Below are 22,041 nucleotides of genomic sequence, written 5' to 3'. Positions count from 1 at the left end.
GGGGCGTTACAAAGCTGGTTTGCCCTCATTGGCTGAACCTGCTCACGTGCGCTGACGTCATGTGATTTTGATTACATCAAGCAGGGGGGCCCCGAGAAATTTCATGGATGAAAAGGGGGGCTCGGCATAAAAAGTTTGCTCACCCCTGCTCTACAGCCACGATCTTCCTTTCACCATGCAAATCACCCTACGCATTTTGATGCGTGGCCTCTTCATCAGGGGTGTGACTTGCTATGGTGACGTGATTCCTTATAAACCCAATATGTTACAGGCTCATCCTAAGGCTTGCTGCCTCCTATTGATTACTATTCCAAAACGCTGCTAGATGTCTAAAATACCTCCAAACAACATTTACATAACATTATTATAGGAGCATTATTAATACCCTATAAATAAAAACACTATACATATTAAAAATCCCTAGCAATAAACCTTTATAGTTAAAAATTATTAATTTTTAATTACTAAAAATATTTAATTACTAAAAGTATTCAAATTAAGAAATACCTGAGTGTACGGTATCCTCTAATCTAATATACAAAACATTATTCACATTATTCACATTAGTCACAACAAAATAAAATAAAAAGAACACAGCTTAAATACCAATTACAATCACAGAAACATTTTAAAACCACCAGAACACACTGCGTTGTGTGTGAATGCTAACAACTTACTTAAAGATTAAATACTACAATCCCTTAACATAAAAATGAGACTAGGTCAACCTCCTCATTCAAACCTTTAAGTAAGTTGTGAGCATTCACACATAACGCAGTGTGTTCTGGTGGTTTTATAATGTTTCTCTAATTGTAATTGGTATTTAAGCTGTGTTCTTATTATTTTATTTTGTTGTGACTAATGTGAATAATGTTTTGTATATTAGAACAGAGGATACAGTACACTCAGGTATTTCTTAATTTGAATACTTTTAGTAATTAAATATATTTAGTAATGAATAATTTTTAACTATAAAGGTTTATAGCTATTGCTAGGGCTTTTTTAATATGTATAGTGTTTTTATTTATAGGGTATTAATAATGCTCCTATTCCAATGTTATGTAAATGTTGTTTGGAGGTATTTTAGACATGTAGCAGCGTTTTGGAATAGTAACCAGTAGGAGGCAGCAAGCCGTAGGATGATCCTGTAACATATTGGGTATACAGGCAGTCCTCGTTTTACAACGCTTCGCTTTACAACGAATGGCTTATCCAACGCTATGCAATGCATACCTATGTTCATCTTTACAACGCCAAAACGGCTTATCCAACGCTCTTACAACGCTTTGCAAACTTGTTTATGTGTATATAATATATATATTATATAATATTATATTATACTATATAATATATTATATTATTATATTTTATGTTATATTATATATATAATACAGTATATACACACTATATAATTTATGTGTGTGCTGCGTATCTTATTGCCTGCATAAAATATTTGGTGTATTTTAGTGTTAAAAATGCCTTCAGGAACAGAACCTTTCATTTAAACAGTGTTCCTATGGGAAAACGTGTTTCGCTTTAAGACGTTTCGCTATCCAACGCCATTTTGAGTAACGCATTGTGTCGGATAACCGAGGACTGCCTGTATAAGGAAGCACGTCACCATAGCAAGCCACACCCCTGATGAAGAGGCCACTCCTCAAAACGCGTAGGGTGATTTGCATGGTGAAAGGTAGGTCGTGGCTGTAGAGTACTGCAGAACTGAACGCTGTGAGGGAAAAGACAGTGAGCGGGCTGACTTGGTTGGTCCGGTCTGTGGTGAGATCATCCCTGAAATCGCTGAGTTGTTGCGACGCGTTACGGAGGAGGAGGTCATGTGGTGACGCACTAGGGAGGCGTCACGAGGGGCTGAAGGAGACTCCCGATACCTGAAAGGTGTAAGCAAGCAGCGGATGCGCTGTAACAATAGGCGTAGTATCCCCACGTGAGGACAGCTCTGCACATCTCCATCACGGATCTGTGGACTACTACTTACTGCTTATTTTACTGGATGTTTGTGAGTGTATTATCACTATCTGTTTGTCTCATTTATCAAGTAAAAAACGTTATTGCACCAGGAAGTGTGAGCTTTCTTTTCTTCTCATCCTATCTACTTTCCACTGAAGTGCTGGGTTAGCACTTCCTACGGAGAAAGCAGCACCTTCCTGGAACTCTTTCTTTTGGACTGTTTCTGGACAGCAATTGTTCACGTTTGGATTCTAAGGTTGTATTTAAACTTCTTTGGAGCTAACTCAGGGACATATAACTTAATATATAAATTTGAAATTTGTCTGGTTGTTGGTAGATGTGGTGAATCTGATTGGTCCTCAGCCTCTGGCCAATCAGATTGGTGGCTCTATGACGTCACCCAACTGCCACTCTCTTCTTCTCCTCACCCGCAGCTCACCTTCCCCCTTGGCCTCACCTAACTGACACACACACCCCTCTTCACCCAGCTCACCTCCCCGCCGGCTCCCCCCACATAACCCCTCCAGCTCACCTCCCCCCCCAGGCTCACCCGTGCACCGGCCAGCAGCAGCATGCGGGTAGTGTCACCGCCGACACAGCTCCGCATGGGGGGGGGGCAGGCAGCCTCTGGAAGGACCCCCATCCTCCTGCAGCTGCCTCCGGTAAGATGGCGGCGCCGAGTGGACAGGCAGTGGGAGGGCAGCCTCCGGAAGGACCCCCTTCCTCCTGCAGCTGCCCCCGATAAGATGGCGGTGCCCAGCGGACAGGCGCTGGCGCAGGGGGGGAGGGAGTCAGGAGAGAGGGCGGGAGGGAGAGAGGGAGTCAGGAGAGGGCGGTGAGAGAGGGAGTCAGGAGAGAGGGGAGGAGAGAGGGATTCAGGAGAGGGGGGGGAGAGGGAGTCGAGAGAGAGGGAGTCAGGAGAGAGGGGGTGAGGGGGAGAGAGGGAGTCAGGAGAGAGGGGGGAGAGAGGGAGTCAGGAGAGGGGGGGGAGAGGGAGTCAGGAGAGAGGGGGGAGAGGGAGTCAGGAGAGAGGGGGGAGAGGTAGTCAGAAGAGAGGGGGGAGAGGAAGACTGACACACACACTCACTGACTGACACACACACTTCCCCCCTCAGTCAGCTCAGCTGCCAAACACATGGGGGGCACAGAGCTGTGAACAGGGGGGGAGATGGAGCTGTGAACGGGGGGGGGGAAACAAAGCATTAAATGGAGGGGGAATCGGAGCTGTGAACAGTGGGGGTAGGGGGGCGCAGCTCTGAACAGCTGTGAAGAGGGGGGGAAGGGAGTTGAGAGGGAGGATGGGGGAGCCAGAACATTACATCACGGGCAACGCCGGGTATATCAGCTAGTACATTTATATTTGCTTGTATGAGCGCCTGTAGCTGTATTGGGACTATCTAACACATTTATCTGCTTATTCTGAGACACATTAAAAATGCCCACACCAATACATAATAAAATGCCTCCGCTGCCCCAATACATTTTAAAAGCCCCCCACCCCCCAATACATATTAAAAAAATTGGGCCGTATAAGTAAACTCATCATTATATCTCCCCCAGCATCCCTCATCATCATCCTCCTCATATACCCACCCCCCTGCATGTCACATCAATCCCCCTGCATGTCACATTACTCTCCCCCCTGCATGTCACATTACTCTTCACCTCTGCATGTCACATCACTCTTCTTCCTGCATGTCACATCACTTTCCCCCCTGCATGTCACATTACTCTCCAACCCTGCATGTCACATTACTTTCCCCATGCATGTCACATTACTCTCCCCCATGAATGTCACATTACTCTCCCCCCTGCATGTCACATTACTCTCCCCCATGAATGTCACATTACTCTCCCCTCTGCATGTCACATTACTCTCCCCCTGCATGTCACATCACTCTGTGTATCAGTGTGTCTGTCACTGTGTGTATCAGTGTGTCTGTCACTGTGTCTGTCTGTCACTGTGTCTATCACTGTGTGTGTCAGTGTGTCTGTCACTGTGTGTGTCTGTCACTGTGTGTATCAGTGTGTCTCTCACTGTGTCTCTCACTGTGTTTATCAGTGTGTCTGTCTGTCACTGTGTGTGTATCAGTGTGTCTGTAACTGTGTGCGTCTGTCACTGTGTGTATCAGTGTGTCTGTCACTGTGTGTCTGTCACTGTGTGTGTCTGTCACTATGTATGTCTGTCAATGTGTGTATCAGTGTGTCTGTCACTGTGTGTGTCTGTCACTGTGTATCGGTGTGTCTGTCACTGTGTGTGTCTGTCACTTTGTGTATCAGTGTGCCTGTCATTGTGTATGTCTGTCAATGTTTGTTTCAGTGTGTCTGTCACTGTGTGTGTCTGTCACTGTGTATCAGTGTATCTGTCACTTTGTGTATCAGTGTGTCTGTCATTGTGTGTGTCTGTCACTGTGTGTCTGTCACTGTGTGTGTTTGTCACTGTGTATCATTGTGTCTGTCACTGGGTGTGCCTGTCACTTTATGTATCAGTGTCTGTCACGTTGTGTGTCTGTCACTGTGTGTATCAGTGTGTCTGTCACTGTGTGTATCAGTGTGACTGTCACTGTGTGTCTCACTGTGTGTATCAGTGTGTCTGTCACTGTGTGTATCAGTGTGTCTGTTGATGGAATTCCAGGGGAGCGTCGCCGAGTGCCCAAAAATGAAGAAAGGTGGATAGTGTAATACTGTAGACAACGTGATATTAATTAAATGAAGAGCTACCAAATTCCTACCTCTTCATTTAATTAATATCACGTTGTCTACAGTATTACACTATCCACTTTTCTTCTTTTTTGGGCACTCGGTGACGCTCCCCTGGAATTCCATCAACAGTGCATCTCCCAGACTTTTGAAACAGTCTCTCCACAGGGTCGAGTGATAAGTCGTTTTTGCCTATTTGTTTATTTATTTTATATTTTTTTATTCACTCTTCACTGTTGTTTAAACATATTGTTTATTAATTCTTTATTGATATATATTTTTCACGTCATTGCTTTTTGGGTGTAGTAGAGCGCCATCTAGCATTCTTTTTTTACTGTATCAGTGTGTCTGTCTGTCACTGTGTGTGTCTGTCACTGTGTGGGTATCAGTGTGTCGGTAATTGTGTGTATCTGTCAAGGTGTGTATCAGTGTGTCTGTCACTGTGTATCAGTGTCTCTGTCACTGTGTGTCTGTCACTTTGTGTATCAGTGTCTCTGTCACTGTGTGTGTCTGTCACTTTGTGTATCAGTGTGTCTGTCACTGTGTGTATCTGTCACTGTGTGTCTGTCACTGTGTATGTCTGTCAATGTGTGTTTCAGTATGTCTGACACTGTGTGTGTCTGTCACTGTATATCAGTGTGTCTGTCACTGTGTGGGTCTGTCACTTTGTGTATCAGTGTGTCTGTCACTGTGTGTATCAGTGTGTCTGTCACTGTATGTCTGTCACTGTTTGTATCAGTGTGTCTGTCACTGTGTGTATCAGGGTGTCTGTCACTGTGTATCAGTGTGTCTGTCACTGTGTATCAGTGTGTCTGTCACTGTGTATCAGTGTGTCAGTCACTGTGTGTATCAGTGCGTCTGTCACCATGTGTGTCTGTCACTGTGTGTGTCAGTGTGTGTCACTGTGTGTGTCAGTGTGTCTGTCACTGTGTGTATTAGTGTGTTTGTCACTGTGTGTGTCTGTCACTTTGTGTATCAGTGTGTCTGTCACTGTGTGTGTCTGTCACTTTGTGTATCAGTGTGACTGTCCCTGTGTATCTGTCACTGTGTGTGTCTCACTGTGTGTGTCTGTCACTGTGTATCAGTGTGTCTGTCACTGTGTGTATCAGTGTGTCTGTCACTGTGTGTGTCTGTCACTGTGTATCAGTGTGTCTGTCACTGTATGTGTCTGTCACTGTTTGTATCAGTGTGTCTGTCACTGTGTGTATCAGTGTGTGTGTCTGTCAGTGTGTCTGTCACTGTGTGTATCAGTGTGTCTGTCACTGTGTGTATCAGTGTGAGTGTCACTCACTGTGTGTCTTTCACTGTATCAGTGGTCTGTCACTGTGTGTGTCTGCAACTGTTGTCTGTCACTGTGTGTATCTGTGTGTCTGTCACTGTGTGTATAAGTGTGTCTGTCACTGTGTGTATAAGTGTGTCTGTCACTGTGTGTATCAGTGTTTCTGTCACTGTGTGTCTGTCACGGTGTGTCTGTCACTGTGTGTATCAGGGTGTCTGTCACTGTGTATCAGTGTGTCTGTCACTGTGTATCAGTGTGTCAGTCACTGAGTGTATCAGTGCATCTGTCAGTGTGTGTCACTGTGTGTGTCAGTGTGTATGTCACTGTGTGTATCAGTGTGTCTGTCACTGTGTGTGTCTGTCACTGTGTGTCTGTCACTTTGTGTATCAGTGTCTCTGTCACTGTGTGTGTCTGTCACTTTGTGTATCAGTGTGTCTGTCACTGTGTGTATCTGTCACTGTGTGTCTGTCACTGTGTATGTCTGTCAATGTGTGTTTCAGTATGTCTGACACTGTGTGTGTCTGTCACTGTATATCAGTGTGTCTGTCACTGTGTGGGTCTGTCACTTTGTGTATCAGTGTGTCTGTCACTGTGTGTATCAGTGTGTCTGTCACTGTATGTCTGTCACTGTTTGTATCAGTGTGTCTGTCACTGTGTGTATCAGGGTGTCTGTCACTGTGTATCAGTGTGTCTGTCACTGTGTATCAGTGTGTCTGTCACTGTGTATCAGTGTGTCAGTCACTGTGTGTATCAGTGCGTCTGTCACCATGTGTGTCTGTCACTGTGTGTGTCAGTGTGTGTCACTGTGTGTGTCAGTGTGTCTGTCACTGTGTGTATTAGTGTGTTTGTCACTGTGTGTGTCTGTCACTTTGTGTATCAGTGTGTCTGTCACTGTGTGTGTCTGTCACTTTGTGTATCAGTGTGACTGTCCCTGTGTATCTGTCACTGTGTGTGTCTCACTGTGTGTGTCTGTCACTGTGTATCAGTGTGTCTGTCACTGTGTGTGTATCAGTGTGTCTGTCACTGTGTGTGTCTGTCACTGCCATACAGTAAATAAAAACAATGTGAATAAACAGTATTTACTGAGCATGAACGATAACTTCAATGAAACTCTCTTTACATAACATCAATACATCATAGGAATAACATTGCATCACTCTGAATGCATACCATCCCCTCACCCACATGTCCATCATCACACCACCCTCAGTCCCTTTGATAATAGTGTGTTTGGACACAAAATCCCTTGAGTGTCCACAACAATAAAGAACAGTGTGAGTGTGAGGGATAGCGCTTCCCTGTGTTGGGGCCCGTGGTGCACTTAATATATACTACCTCCCTGATCAGGAAAATCCTTGGAACTCACCTGCACCGCACAGTGATCCCACGCCGCACTGTGCTGCTCTCTGCAGGAATGGATGCACACGCTGACTCCACAGGGGAGGGATCTCCAGCCGAAATGATCCTTTATCACAGTCTCTGCTACACGCTGTACTGACAGTCAGGCACTGTCATGCAGCATTCCTCTTTCTCTCTGAGTATGGTGAAGGAGTCCCTGTCCTAAGGCAGACCCTATACCATACAGTATCCTCTAGTGTCTCAGGGGACTAACTGGGCCCTGGGGTATACCTCTACCCTAGCCCCTGCATGCAGAAGATCTCTTGCTGTAGATTCTGTCTGATCCCAGACTCTGGCAGCTCACCACATGCCACTGGCACAGGTGATATTACACACACTGTATAATTTAGAAAGCAACCCCCCCCCCCTTCTTCCTATGAGGGGCCTTTCCCTGACACAGCCATGAACTTACCCACTAACCTAGTGGGGAGTGGGGCCTACCTGGGACCTGGGGGTAACCTGGCCTAGTGTAAGAAGCCTCTTGCTCCTTACACACTTCCTCCCCCTTCCTTCTCCCAGCTCCAACTGACTAGCGTGGTTTCGGCAACATTGTATTCTTCTCCAACAGGAGAAGCTGCAAAACCTATTTGCTGGCTGGCTGCACGTGATGTGGGTGAAAGGGCAGTCCCCAGAGGCTGCTGGGAATTATAGTCCACTCAGGACCTCTTTATCATTGGGACCGTGTGCGCTATCTTTACTGCGCCTGTGCGAAGCTGTAATGGCCGCCGCTATGCTTAACTGCTCCTGCGTGACCTTGGGGAGTCCCCTGCACTACGGAGCGCCATCTCTGCCCCTTCGCGCTCACTATACTGTCCGTCGTGTCTCCGCATGCGCGAGCCTCCGCGCCCGTGCGGACATAGCAAAGATGGCGGCGCCGTGCCTCTGACACCATCGGGAGGACTCTTTGGGGACCTGGCTACATATGTATACTGTATAGTGCAGATTTTATCGCGCTAACCGGTCCCAGTACAATATTTATTCTGTCGATATAGGGAGATAAGCTTTAACAAATTCAATTTTCTTCAGATCATACATTTAATTGTAGGTTTGGAAATAAAAATAAAATGCATTTTGCATGTAAAGTAGAAATCAGAGTTATACCGTACAGCCGGTACTATCACACTTTCACCAAAGCTTAAAGGCATCATAACCTAATGTAATTGTTATCTTGTTGCTGGCTCCACAATTAAATCAATGTACAATAGTTTTTCTTTTACTTCTTGCTGAAGGACAGCACGGTATGTGTTTAAATCACTAGACAGGATTTTATTTGGAGGTTTTCCTGTTCGGGTAGCAACATTTCTTTCTTCTCAATTTTCTCTATTAATTCCGCCTGCTCTCTCACATCCCTCAGAAACTTGATCCTCTCCTGATATCCCGGTTTGGCTTCCTGTTCCTCAGCCTGTATCATCAGGTCCATGTATTCTGTGGCTGACAGTGGGTTGGACCTCAGAGCGATTTCATGGAGACGCTTCAAACTCTGAAAGGAATCATTGATAAGTTTAAGCACTTTGTCTATCACAGTATCATAATCTTTCTCAAGTTCCTGGGAAATCTTTTCTCCTGTCATGGCCTTTCCAGAAGCTTTTTCATAATTGAGTTTTAGATTTTCATAGGTTTTTTTCTCTTTTTTCTGCACATACTCCCATCTGTACTTTTCAATGCAATGAACACTCCAGATACATTTACCTGGACAAGCTGTACAGATTCTATAAGGCATAGCATCACACTCACTTGTATCATTGTCATTAGGATACATACAGGGATTGTGACATGTAAAGTGACATTGCTGGCAGTTCATTACGAAATGGTCTCTGACCTTTTTCATTACTGGAACAATTACCTCTGTCTCATACTCAAAGTCTTTATTGGCTGCCATATGATTATTGTGCTGCTGCAGAGCGCTCTGTGTTTTCCTTATTTCCACTAATTTCAGGATCTCAGCCTGGATCTGGGGCTGTAAAGCCTGCAGAGTAATCTCAAGCCGTTTTCGTTCCTTGAGGACTTCCTTGCTCAGTCTCAGACTTTTGGTTTCTATTGTGCTCAGTGATCTGAAAAACGTTTTCATGCTGTTTGATCCCATGTCCCAGAACATTTCATTAAAACTCATATTAATTTCCTGATTGTTGGCAAAAAGAGCAGAGTTATTGAACTTGAAGTGAATGGGGTCACCGTTACTGTCCAGAGGGCAGGGAATATCGGCAGTTTTTATAGCCTCTAGTATTGGAGGTCTCTCCTCATCACAGAAGTTGATAAGAAACAGTATGTTGTCTTTGATATCGTTTCCAAAAATAGAAACAACTGAATGAAAAATATATTTCTGGGTGTATGTCAACCGAGCTAAAGAAGCCTGAACTACAAAGCACACGGCATCGATCTGATCAATGCCACGGTCACTTGTAAAAAATGTATGGATGGCCTCAGTGACCTTTTTGTCCTGTGCTATCCCACGGGTGTCTCCAAATCCTGGTGTGTCTATCAAGGTGAGGGAATAGGGAATTTGGTACCCACTGTCATGATTCATCTTGTAGGCTGTAACTACAGAAGTTTGGCTGTGAGCTTCAGACTGATTTGTAACCTCGTGTACAAGTTTGAACCGAAAGTCGTCTTTCCTTTCCACACCCAAGATGTAGTTGGCCATTCCATTGATCAGTGTTGTTTTGCCTGCGCCTGTGGCTCCTATTAATAGAATTACTTTATTCATTTTCTGAAGGTTTTCTTTTCCTAAGTTGTACTTACGATATCCAGACTCGCAAACACCAGTTTTTAGCTGATATACGGAAGGTGTTCCTTCTGTAAGCAAACTACTTTCCTTGAGGAGCCAATATTTAAAATCATAGGCTTCTTTTGTTGGTGTTGAAACCAGAGCCTCCTCACTTGGAGCACTGATCCCCGCATCTCCACAAACGGCTGACACACGGATTATGTATCTTGTTAATGGCCTCTGTGCCTCAATAATACAATGCTCTAATTTATCTCCTGTTCTTTGTTCAATCCAGACCTGCGTTTCACACCCAATCTCCTTATATTCAACTTTATACTCTGTTATTGTGACTCCATCACCAATTACAGAGGGCTTCTTCCAATGTAAAATTAGGGCGAATGGTTCAGCAGTGATTTGCGGTGCTGTAGGTGGGCTGGTGGGAAGGGTTCTCTCTGCATTTGTTACATCACTGGCCACACCGACCCCTGGCTTACACACTGCTGAGTATCTGAACTGGTACTCGGAGTTAGGTGTTAGTTGTGTAATTGTGATCTTCTGATCATTATCCTGTGATGTGAAAGTGGTCCAGTTCTCCACGTCAGCATATCTATACTCTATGCTGTATCTGTCTATAAACTCCTTGCCACAATCTGCAGGTCTGAGGATGAGCTCCATACTGTTGTGGGTCTTACTGCAGATAACTGGGAGATTAGGTTTAGCTGGAGGCTCAAACTTCGTAGACACCAAATCTCCCTCTGCATACAGATAAAAGGAAACTCCAGGATTGCTTTGGTCGGGGGCAGATGAGATAATGAATTGAGTCTCTTTATTGGATTCATTGGCCTGAGCAAATTGTTGAAACGCTTTAACATATTTCCTTGCCTTTTGAGAGACATCTTTGTCCTTGAACCATGGTGTGATTTTCTTATTCTCGTAGGCATCACCTGCTGCTGCTTTTTGTTTTTGAGTTTGGAGCCAGTGACTGATTTCTGAAAGATATGGCTCCTCTTCCTGTAACGAAGTGAAATTATAACACACTACACATTCAATCATCGGATCAAGTACTACTTGATTTATTTCACTCTCAGATGGTAAAACTGTAATGCTTGGTAGTACTTTCAGATGGTTACTCACAAAGTCCATCTCCCCCTGTGTTCTGCTCAAAAACTCTTTCATGTGGCGCATCCCAAATGGGGATTGTTCTCTTCTAATTAAAATGTCGGCAAGTGCAGCTTCCTCTAACCCCCCGCCCCGTACAGAGGGCAAGGTTCGTGCAAGCTGCTTCTGAAATGTGAGTTTAAATTGCTCACACTGTTCTCTAAACTGAATAACTTTACTCATGATGTCAGGAAATTTCAATGCAGCAGGATGCTTCATCATATCATTACACTGCATGTTTATATCTGTCATTTCCTGTATCACCTTCTCAGCCCCTAAAACAAGATGCCCACTAATCTCTCTAACCATCTGAGCAGCTTTACTGTCCAGGTTATTCAGAGGATACAGCCAGACTTTCACAGGCACAGCCTTTTCCCCATTCTCTCCTATAAGTTTGGGAAGATTGGCGTAGATTTTAATGGCATCTTCGTAAGTGACCGGGTTTCTTTCCAGAGCAAAGTCCCCATGAAACGTACAGCTAAATTTGCTAACATCTTTCTTTTCTTTATCATTCATTTTCAGAGCTCCCTCTCCTTCAATTGGAACTAGGGGTATTTTTGTAATCATGACCTTGAGATTTCCTTGTATATCCTGAGTGTTTTCTGATGTGGACACATAACGATCAAATATAAAGAAAGCATGTGCACCGTATGAAATCCCTGTGACCACGTGAGTGGCTGTCCCTTTGTCAAACACATCATGATAAGTCACATTCTGGATACCTAAATGGTTCATACTCAGCTGTTCAAACTTTGTGGTCCTGGAGTAATGTAGTGAGACTCTTGCTTGGTTTTTAGATGTCTTGGTATCATTCATGTAAGTAGCAGATCCACCCACCTGTATCAGGCCACTGAGGAAACTGGCTTTTACAGATGCTGTGATGTTCAGAGCAGAGGATTTATCTGAAAGAGTATCTGATGCTATCAGTTTAAAAGATGTTTTCTCTTGAGGTGTTGATGTCACATTCCGTCCCAATGCCTCGCGATCCCATAAGGTGATGCCTGAATAATAAAAATACGTAAATAATCATCTATGCTGTGAACTTTGCTGTATGATTTTATAGATCTAAAATAGCACTATTTACTGCACAGGGTAATAAATGCAACATATTCCTTCCTTATTCATGTGTGATCAATTCATTTGATAGATTTCTTTTCTAAAAAAAAAAAAAATGAAAGTGGGAAAAAAGAAAGTCAAAATAGACAAATGTAATACTTTAAAATCCACCCAGCGGAGGAACGGCAGAGACGGGTAAATGTTACTGAGATCTCATGCAATAGATTGGAGGCTCCATGCTGCAATCATCAAACTTAACATGTAAAAGTATCAAATGTATTAAAAACATGATGTAAAGAACAAAAGACAAAGATGCCCAATGCTGCATCCAATGTGACAGGATACATAGGGCCTCATGCAGTAAGCGACGATTATGTGAAATCGGCAAGCTTATCGATTAGTCATGTTATTGGCGTTTTTCCCTCTCCGTATGCAGTAAGTGCCGAATACATTCAAAATCAACCCGAAAACAAATCCGCCCACTCTCACGATGATGAGCCGATCACACACAGGTGTATCGGCGTGCGTGGCGGGGTGCTGTTAGGTTGCACAATCACAAATCTTGCTGAATCAGGCGAAACAAGCATGTTTTTGATTGCGCGCCATATTTAAAGGCAACGTGTACTGCTAATCATTCTCTGTGTTGTTGGGAGTGAGAGAGAGAGAGAGACGCACAGAGCTGGACGATTGAACATTTGCATATTGACTGAGAGACTTGTTGTGTATTGGGTGAGCTTTGTCCTTTGTTGTTTTGTTTACATCTTTGTCTTGTTTTATATGTGGAAGTGGGTCGTGTGATTGCCTGTACATTTCTTGTCTGTTTTTTGTGAGTGCTGGAAGTATGCCCGCAAAGCGTGGGAAGAGTGATGCTGGTGGGAGTGGGAGTGCTACTCGTGCGAGTACGCGTCGGAGTGAACGTTCTGTTCAGGGGAGTGATGTTGCTGGTGCACCGAGTGGTGTTGCTGGGAGTGGGAGTGCTGTTGTTGGGAGTGGGAGTGCTGGTGCTGCGAGTGGTGTTGCTGGGAGTGGGAGTGCTGTTGTTGGGAGTGGGAGTGCTGTTGCTGTGAGTGGGAGTGCTGGTGCTGGGAGTGCTGGTGCTAGGAGTGTGAGTGCTGGTGCTAGGAGTGTGAGTGCTGGTGCTAGGAGTGTGAGTGCTGGTGCTAGGAGTGGGAGTGCTGGTGCTGGGAGTGCTGCTGGTGGCGCAGTTGCTGATGGGGTGTCTGGTGGTGGCGTGCTTGCTGGTGGCCAGCTTTTGGAGGCTCTTCCATTGGAAGAAGGAGAGTCCAGTCAGCACCAGCCAAGCTCTGACCCTAAACCTGCTCGGAAAAAACGTGTGGAGAAGCCACGTAATCCTCGCTTCAATGACCAGGAAAATAGGGCTCTTGTCACTGGCATTCTGGAGCACTATGACAGTATATATGGACATTTAGTAGGTAAGTGTAACTTTACATTTATTATTCAAATACATGTGATCCTAGGTCATCTGAGTTTTGTTCATATGCAAATATGGGTACACAATATCTTTCTATGTTCATTAGTGTGGAAACACAGCTTTTTATCATGCCTTACAAGGACAAATAAACACAGGCGGTCAATTTGCCAGAACTGCATACAATATGAATGCAACCTTGCTTACATGTATAGGTTTAGTAGTGAATGCTCATGTGCTGCACATATTACACATAAAACAGCATGTTTGATATCACTTGGAACAGCTAGCAGTGTAGGAAACTGGTGCTTATATTATTATTCATTTACCTCATATCTTTTATATGTTTTTCAAGGGCGGACAAGTGCAGCAAGCAAAAAAGAAATGTGGGACACAATAGTCATTGGTGTCAATGCCTGTGGGAATAGTGTCAGGGACAAGTATCATTGTCGGAAAAGATTTGATGATATTAGGTCCAAATTGAAAAAGAAAATACAACACCAACGCGTGCATGCTACTGGCACTGGAGGTGGGCCCACACCACAACGTCTCATATTGACTCCATTGGAGGAGCTGCTTCGGCCAAAATTACTTACCGTCGTCGTGGAAGGCTTGGCTGGTGACCGTGACATTGGAATTTATCCGTCACAATTTCCAGCAGGTGATAAATATTACTGTACTAGGCGTGTCGTTGCTTACAGTTATTTTGCATAGTTACACTGCTTTTTATACTGTCTTCACAATATAAGCATACCTGCATCTATATATGTATATGTCTGATTCTGTATATATATATCTCAAAATAGACATATATGTAGTAGTCCTACTAAAAGCAGTAACTAATATAGCACGTGCCATTGCGTGCTCATTTACATGTGAATTCCCAAAATGCATAGCTGCAGTGGAAGCAATTGATGGTGGGCGAAGATGGGGAACAACAGGGTAGTACACGTGTAACACATGTTCATGAGAAATTATTAGTAGCTACAGGTACAGAACAGAAATATGTATCATGTTATTGTGTATTTTATTGATTTTACTCCGACAAACATGACATTACTGCCTATTTTAAGCATGCATCAAAGAAATTGCATGTAACGGCCTACAAACATCACTGGCACTAACACATCTATAGTTGCTTATGAAAAGGTCCATTTTTGCTTTATGTCATATACAGACAGCATAATGAGGCACACGTAGCATATGTTATGTCATTGTTTTCATAACTTAAACACTGCAGATGACTACTTAGCTCATCTACCATTGTGTTAAAGCAGCTGCAATTAATATCTCATCACAGCATACACTTCAACAGAGGGGGTGGGGTTCAGCACACACACTAATTACAGCCTCATTTCACGGTCAACTTAGTTCACACCATTTGCACCTGTTTCAAGTCATTGAAAGGTGTGGCTGATTAGGCTTTTTGGGGAAGGGAATACCTTTCTTACAACCTGAATAGCACAACTGAAGTTAATCACACTCATTGGAAAGCTTAACTCTAGCTACTAAATGCCCCAACAACTCATTACTTATCAAAGCGTACGTCACACATTAGTTCACTCATATCTATAGTTGAACTACTATGAAAGACACATTATCACACACTGCATGTGTTGTCTTGTTGAGTCACAGCCACATTCAGGTGTGCCACATCTTCGATTAATGTACCACACATATCCTCTACCAAAAATAACACTTTTTGCAATATGACCACCTTCATGATAACCATTGTGAATGGTCATCTCATGATAGTTATGTACATTATGATACTGATATCACTACACAACATATGATTTTTATGTACTCATTTAATCTATTTATCCTCACGCATTACTGCAGAAACATAGTATGTTGTATGTTAGGGAACTCAAAACTTCTAAGTACACAGGCATGTACATTGTTATTACAACTATTTATGTTCACTTTCACACACACATTTTCGGTTAAGGAACTGATGTTGTTAGTTAATCATAAATACAGAACATACAATAAGTGTTTGTTCAATATTTACACATGTAAATGTAAAACTTATGTTATTGTTATATATAGTTGCCCCTGGAGGACATGTGTCACCTGAGATGGAACAAGTGTCTTCACCTGGGTCAGCCAGCTCAACACTACTAGAAGGTGAGTGTATCATTTGCTGGCCATATAATATGTGCTCTTCTATATGTTATGTTGTCATGTGCATTATTTGTTTTGCACATCTTCTTTAAATAGGATTACTTAGTGTCAGTGAAAATTAAGTGTAAGGCAACATGTATTGTGTTAGTGATGTTAATTATCATGTAGGACTTCTGAGTTTAGAGCAACTTTTCATTCATTCATATTTCATACTGAGTCCAAACATTATTCGTAAGTCAAGGTAGTTTTTAATGAGGTTATAAAACGTATGCTAACATGTTAGGTGTTACTTAGGACACAGTACAATTACATAGTAACACAGCATACATTAACATGCCATTTAATAATGTGTACATTTCTTTTTAGAACATCATGGTGATGAGGATGATGAGTATGATGAGGATGACGCCACAGAAGAGACTGAAATACAATCATGTGACCATGAAGAGGTGCCAATAGAAACTGTTGTACCGCCAAATCGTCCATCAACTTCCACATACGATGCAATTGTAGCTTCAGAGGGAAAAATAGTGGACGCAGAAAATCGTCGCCATTCAGACATGATGACAGTGCTGGAAAGGATGATTGGACTGCAGGAAGAAACAGTATCACAATTGGCACATCTCCACAGAGTCTTCATTGAAGTGCCTAAACAGTTGCAAAAAATCAACACCTCATTTGAAGCATTAGTTGTTCAGCAAACACAAGCTAATTACTGGAGAATGACTAATGTACCACAATTCAACACCTCCCAGCCAGGATCTGTTCATGCAGGTCAGTTTTCACCACAATCATCTGAGATTCATTCACCAGGCCCAAATGTTACCGGTCAAGTAGCAGACATTGCTGTGCAGGTTCCTGATGACATCCTACCGCTGCCATCTCTACAAATTCAGCAGCAGACACCTACAAAGGAGGCGACAAAAACAAAACAAGACACACATGAAACAGACCAACCATCACTTGTGCAGTGTCTACCAACTTGCTCACATGTGTCACTGGGCACAAGCCCTGTCCGTGAACAGTCACTACCCAAAAGCCCTGTAGGTGAGTCGCTGCCCAAAAGCCCTGTAGGTGAATCGCTGCCCAAAAGCCCTGTAGGTGAATCACTGCCCACAAGCCCTGTAGGTGAGTCACTGGCCACAAGCCCTGTAGGTGAATCACTGCCCACAAGCCCTGTAGGTGAGTCACTGGCCACAAGCCCTGTAGGTGAATCACTGCCCACAAGCCCTGTAGGTGAGTCACTGGCCACAAGCCCTGTAGGTGAGTCACTGGCCACAAGCCCCGTAGGTGAACAGTCACTGGCCACAAGCCCTGCCCGTGAAGTGCCAGAGGCCACTCAAAGTGGCTCTGTTGTGCCTAAAGTTGGTGGCAAAAGAAAAAGGAAAATTCAAGAGACAACAAGCAGGCCTGTTACTCGCTCGCAAAAGGAACAAAAAAAATAAATGTTATAATTCAGAAAATATGTCTTTGGCCTTGTTTTGTTGACTTCAGATTATCTAATTACTATTGTATGTATGCTGAAGACTGTGTTGTTTCCAAACTTTCAACTATGTTCTTGTACACGTGAAGGTTTGGAAATGTTAACACTCATAATTAATTGTGTTATAAATATTTATGTTGTAATCGTCTGTTCAGTAATGGTCCACCAGGAGCCAGTTGCTAAGTTTAGAGAAGCTGCCATTGACTTTGCATCAAAACATTGCATTTGGGTGTGTTAATTGATGTAAGAATTGCATATGCATATTAGTCACATGCAATTATTAAAACACCTAAGTAAGTGCAAACATCTTTCTTGTACGTGTACAGCAGGATTATGTGTAAATTATTACTTACCTTTGCCTTGCTTGGCCATTGTAATTTTGTCCTTTAATCAGTTGTGTGTTCGTTTCTATAACATCTCAGAATGTATAATAATATATATACACACACACACACTGAGTGTGAGTGTGAGTGTGAGTATATATATATATATGTATATATATGTATATATGTGTATATATATATATGTATATATGTGTATATATATATATGTATATATGTGTATATATATATGTGTATATATATATATGTATATATGTGTATATATATATATGTGTATATATATATATGTATATATGTGTATATATATATGTGTATATATATGTATATATATGTGTGTGTGTATATATATATATATATATATATATATATATATATATATATATATATATATATATATAGTACTATATAAACTGGTATACACAAACTAATACACTTCATGCTTCCTTGTGAAAGCACACTATTTTAATAATACAGGCCTAATGTTTGAGAAATATCCTAAGTATGAGACTCTAACAGTATTGTGCTTAAACAAATGTTTATTACTTAATTCAATCATGTTTCTCACCATTTAAATAGGTTTCATACAAGGTATACTTAATGCCATCAATGTTGTGTGTACTCCTGCAATATAAAAAAAAAAAAAATATTATATATAAATATATATATATTTTTATAAGAGATATATTTATATATATATATATATATATATATATATATATATATATACACACGTATTTAAACTCATGCAGACAGGGAGTTAACCAGACTTTCACATACACACAGAAATGTAAGCGGGGAAAAAACATTTCTTTTTGCAGGTGTGTTTTTACTGATATGCCTGGCTAAGAAATATTTTCACACACTGGCCTTTGTTAGTTTTCAAAAAAACACTATGTGAACGCATTCACAGTCTAGGGATGTTTTTCACAAACGAGATAAAAGAAGGAGAAATGTTTCTCCCACAGTCCCATATCACGAACCACAACTGTTAACCCAATTAGACAACCAAATCCAATTGGCGTTTGAAATAAGGAGTCAAAGTAGTTACTTTTGTTGACCTTGACAAGGAAAAACAGGAGTTTGTTAGCCATTCAGCACATTCATTTTGATGAGCAAATAACACAGACCTGCACACAGCTTTTGTGCTACTCAGACATGGCTGATGAATTCGTTAACAATATTAATCCCCTTTTAGGGTATAAGTACATGATCTGTGAAGCCATCTTGAACAGTCGCGGACAGAAAGCAAGCACACGCCAAATCGATGATTTCATTCGAGCAAAATATCCTTATTACCAAGACCGTAAGCATGCACGGAATTTTAATTCCTCAATAAGATTCACTTTATCAAGTAATGACTTTTTTGAACGTGACCAGGATAAGCTACAACACACCTATGGTTTCTGGAAGATTGCCCCGGAAAAACAATTTATCCTGAAAGACGGCACTTATATTGTCGTGAAAGGCATATTTATTCCTAATGGCAATAGCAATGTATCCGCTACTACTGATCCGTTTGAATCGATACGTGCTGCAATATCTGCAGCCTCCATTCCTGAAACCCACATTGTACAAGAACAAAAGTACTATGATTATGTACCAAGCCTTTCAGCTGAAATTGCATTGGAATGGGAACCGGAAGAAATGAACCTACCTCCCGACCAATTATTTGAAGAAAGCAGTGGCGATTCCTATGAGCGCATCCTGGAGGAGATATGTGCCATACTGGATTCAGCGGTTGGGTTAAGCGTGGATGAAAATGGCTTGCATTTCTGGAGCGACCAGTTGCAGCCAGGCGAAGAGTTAATTCTAGAAGAATGGTAAATATAACAATCGTTATGCGTTGACTCTGCGTTTAAATTTTTTTTTTTTTTGTAACCACCATTTTCACTTTCAATGCGTGGATACAGCGTAACATTGCAGACTGCATAACATGTAGCGATCACAAACAAATTGTTTCCTAATACAATATAGTAGGACCTGAAAGAGTAGTACACATTGCTGACGGAATAAATATACGTACTTTCCTATCCCTTTAAACATATTAGCAACATTTTACCATTACTCTAACACATACCTGTTTTGTTATCATGCAACATCTACAACATTGAAAACCGGGTCCACCACGTATGACGTGGGACCCTTGTCATGGGCCAAGGCGTCCTTAAAAAGGATTACTGATGTAAGCCCCGCCCCCAAGCGACGTGCGCGCCTCAAAGCCTATTGGCTGTCATGTTTTGTTATAGTAACGGTAACTGCAGTGTGTGATGCGTGCGGCTCAGTGTTTGTAGGCGTACCCTGGGCGTTAGCCGAATGTTAATTGAGTGGGAGGAGTGTTAGCGTGCGTTTCACGCTGGCTTAACATGACGTCACACGTATTGCATTTGCGCATTGTGTTATCGGCCGTGCTTTCTGTTCAAACACGTCTGTTTAAAAAGAATACAGATGTACTCGTTTAGAACGAATGTAGTTTCGTCTTCATTGTATTTGAAATAAAGATGTTATGTTTACTGGTATTTTCAACATGTATTGAACGCACAACGTACGCTTTGTTTTGCGCATGCGCTAACAGTTAGTGGAGCCAAGCGTGAAGTGCGTGCGCACACAAAGATGTGCGCGCACATCTTTCAGTATACAGGCAACGTTCACTTCTTATACATAGTTATGCCTGCTACAAATTTAAAGAAACATTACATACTGATGAACAGTTTTACTTCTAACATATAAGTGACTGACGTGTGTATCTACACAATCATATAGAGCTGCGTAACGCGTTGTCACGGATGCATATCTAGTAAGGTGCCATCTTTGACCATCATGTGTTTGCTGTATTTCAGAGATGTCGGGGAAGATACAATCGGATCAATGTATGATTTCAGAAGAGTCTACCTTTATATGAGATGATTGTGAGGAGGAGCCACCGACTACTATACTACATATGGAACTAATTTTATATTGCTTGCAGCGCTTATTAACAAACAATTAAAAATGTGATACCCTTATGCCTATATTGCATAAGCACTTAATTAACATAATGATGTTGCAAAAGAGTGCCTCATGAATTTTTATTGAGTGTTCTTTAATGACTACTAACATTTTATGACATGGTGTGTTTTATATATAACAACCATTCCCACTCTGCTAACACATTTGTGTATTCTAATATGTAATGGAACGTATGACTGTCGAAACTATGTAACAATAATAATAATAATATGAGCATGTTCATGTATAGGGCTGCTAGTTGTACGCAGCGATTTACAGACACATGTTTCAGCCTGAGGTCCCTGGCCCGTGGAACGTACAAATGTTTTTTTGCCGCATGAGGCACAGGGAGATAAAGTGACTTGGCCAAGGTCACAAGGAGCCCACACCGGGAATTGAACCAGACTCCCCTGCTTCAAACTATCAGTGCCAGTGTGTGTCTTTACTCACTGAGCCACTCCTTCTCCCAATGTAAAGGACACTTACAACCAAGTAGCCATTTATTTTTAAAATCTCTTGTTACATGGGTATGTAGATAAAATGGTTTGGGACTGTAGCAAATAATGTTAGTGGCCAGATGTTATGGTCCCCTCCAATGCATGATGTTCTGAATATGACATCACCATCATGTTATGAAGTACGTTTCTGTGTATATTTCATTAACCTAACTAACTATAGTTTACTGTGTTTATTAATCGTTTAGAAATACATAGTATAGTCAATATGATGATATAAGCTACCATAATAAAGCTGGTGTTATCATTTGTCGGTGTTATACATGGATCCTACACCAATTGATAGAGACACAAACAGTTGTCTTAAAAAGCGTGTCTATGCTAGTGATGAATGTGCTCCCGTAAGTAAACAAATAAGTACAGTTATCCCCTTTTCTCCAACCACCTCTATATTACATTAATGGAAATTATAAGGAAACCTACATAAAATGTGATGAAATGTGAGTAATCATTTTGTAATACAATGCACATGAAAGCTCAAGAGTAGCTAAATGCATATACATGATACAGAAAGTACATATATGTAACATTTGTGTTTAAACCAATATGTTGGGTTTTTAGTTCCAATAATTATAGGAAGATTGAGGTAGCCACATCTTATGAGAGATGTCAGCAAATATACATACCATGATCAGTCATACTGGAGATATACCTATAATGCAAAGGAACAATATATAAATTGCAAACATTGACATGCCATCTTCAGTACCGTAAACAACACAGCAAAGTGTGTATTTGGTGTTAAATGTACAACACCATGTATATTTCATGACATTCAAAATGTAAATCAGCCTGGTGTACACATCATATGGATGTACATGTTACACTGCACCAATAACATTGTATGTAAGCATACTAGAAGCATGAATGATTATGGGCATAATATGTGTTTTGTCTTAGC

The 22,041-nt window shown here is 41.9% G+C and overlaps 1 protein-coding gene and 1 long non-coding RNA gene across 6 annotated transcripts in view; both read right to left on the bottom strand.

The window, feature by feature from the left end:
• Window positions 1–8,309: 8,309 nt before the first annotated feature.
• The window catches only part of LOC142487989 (uncharacterized), a 70,052-nt gene continuing 56,320 nt past the window's right edge, over window positions 8,310–22,041 (bottom strand). For 2 of the 5 annotated variants that reach the window (XM_075588248.1, XM_075588249.1), the window contains exon 3: window positions 8,310–12,205. In XM_075588248.1, the coding sequence (XP_075444363.1) occupies window positions 8,589–12,205 (3,617 nt within the window). In that variant the 3' untranslated portion in view covers window positions 8,310–8,588. The remainder of the gene's footprint in view (window positions 12,206–22,041) is intronic. The other 3 variants (XM_075588250.1, XM_075588251.1, XM_075588252.1) reach the window with 3 other exon arrangements.
• Window positions 16,092–19,445, bottom strand: LOC142487991 (uncharacterized). Its single transcript, XR_012799379.1, has 3 exons — window positions 19,295–19,445; window positions 18,206–18,261; window positions 16,092–16,722 (listed from the first exon to the last, which is right to left on the bottom strand). It is a non-coding gene; the product is annotated as an uncharacterized LOC142487991 (long non-coding RNA).

The sequence above is a fragment of the Ascaphus truei genome, chromosome 2 (genome assembly GCF_040206685.1).
Source record: "Ascaphus truei isolate aAscTru1 chromosome 2, aAscTru1.hap1, whole genome shotgun sequence".
NCBI lineage: Eukaryota > Metazoa > Chordata > Amphibia > Anura > Ascaphidae > Ascaphus > Ascaphus truei.
The sequence above is the reverse complement of the archived record's forward strand: the minus strand, read 5'-3'. Positions and strand labels throughout refer to the sequence as shown.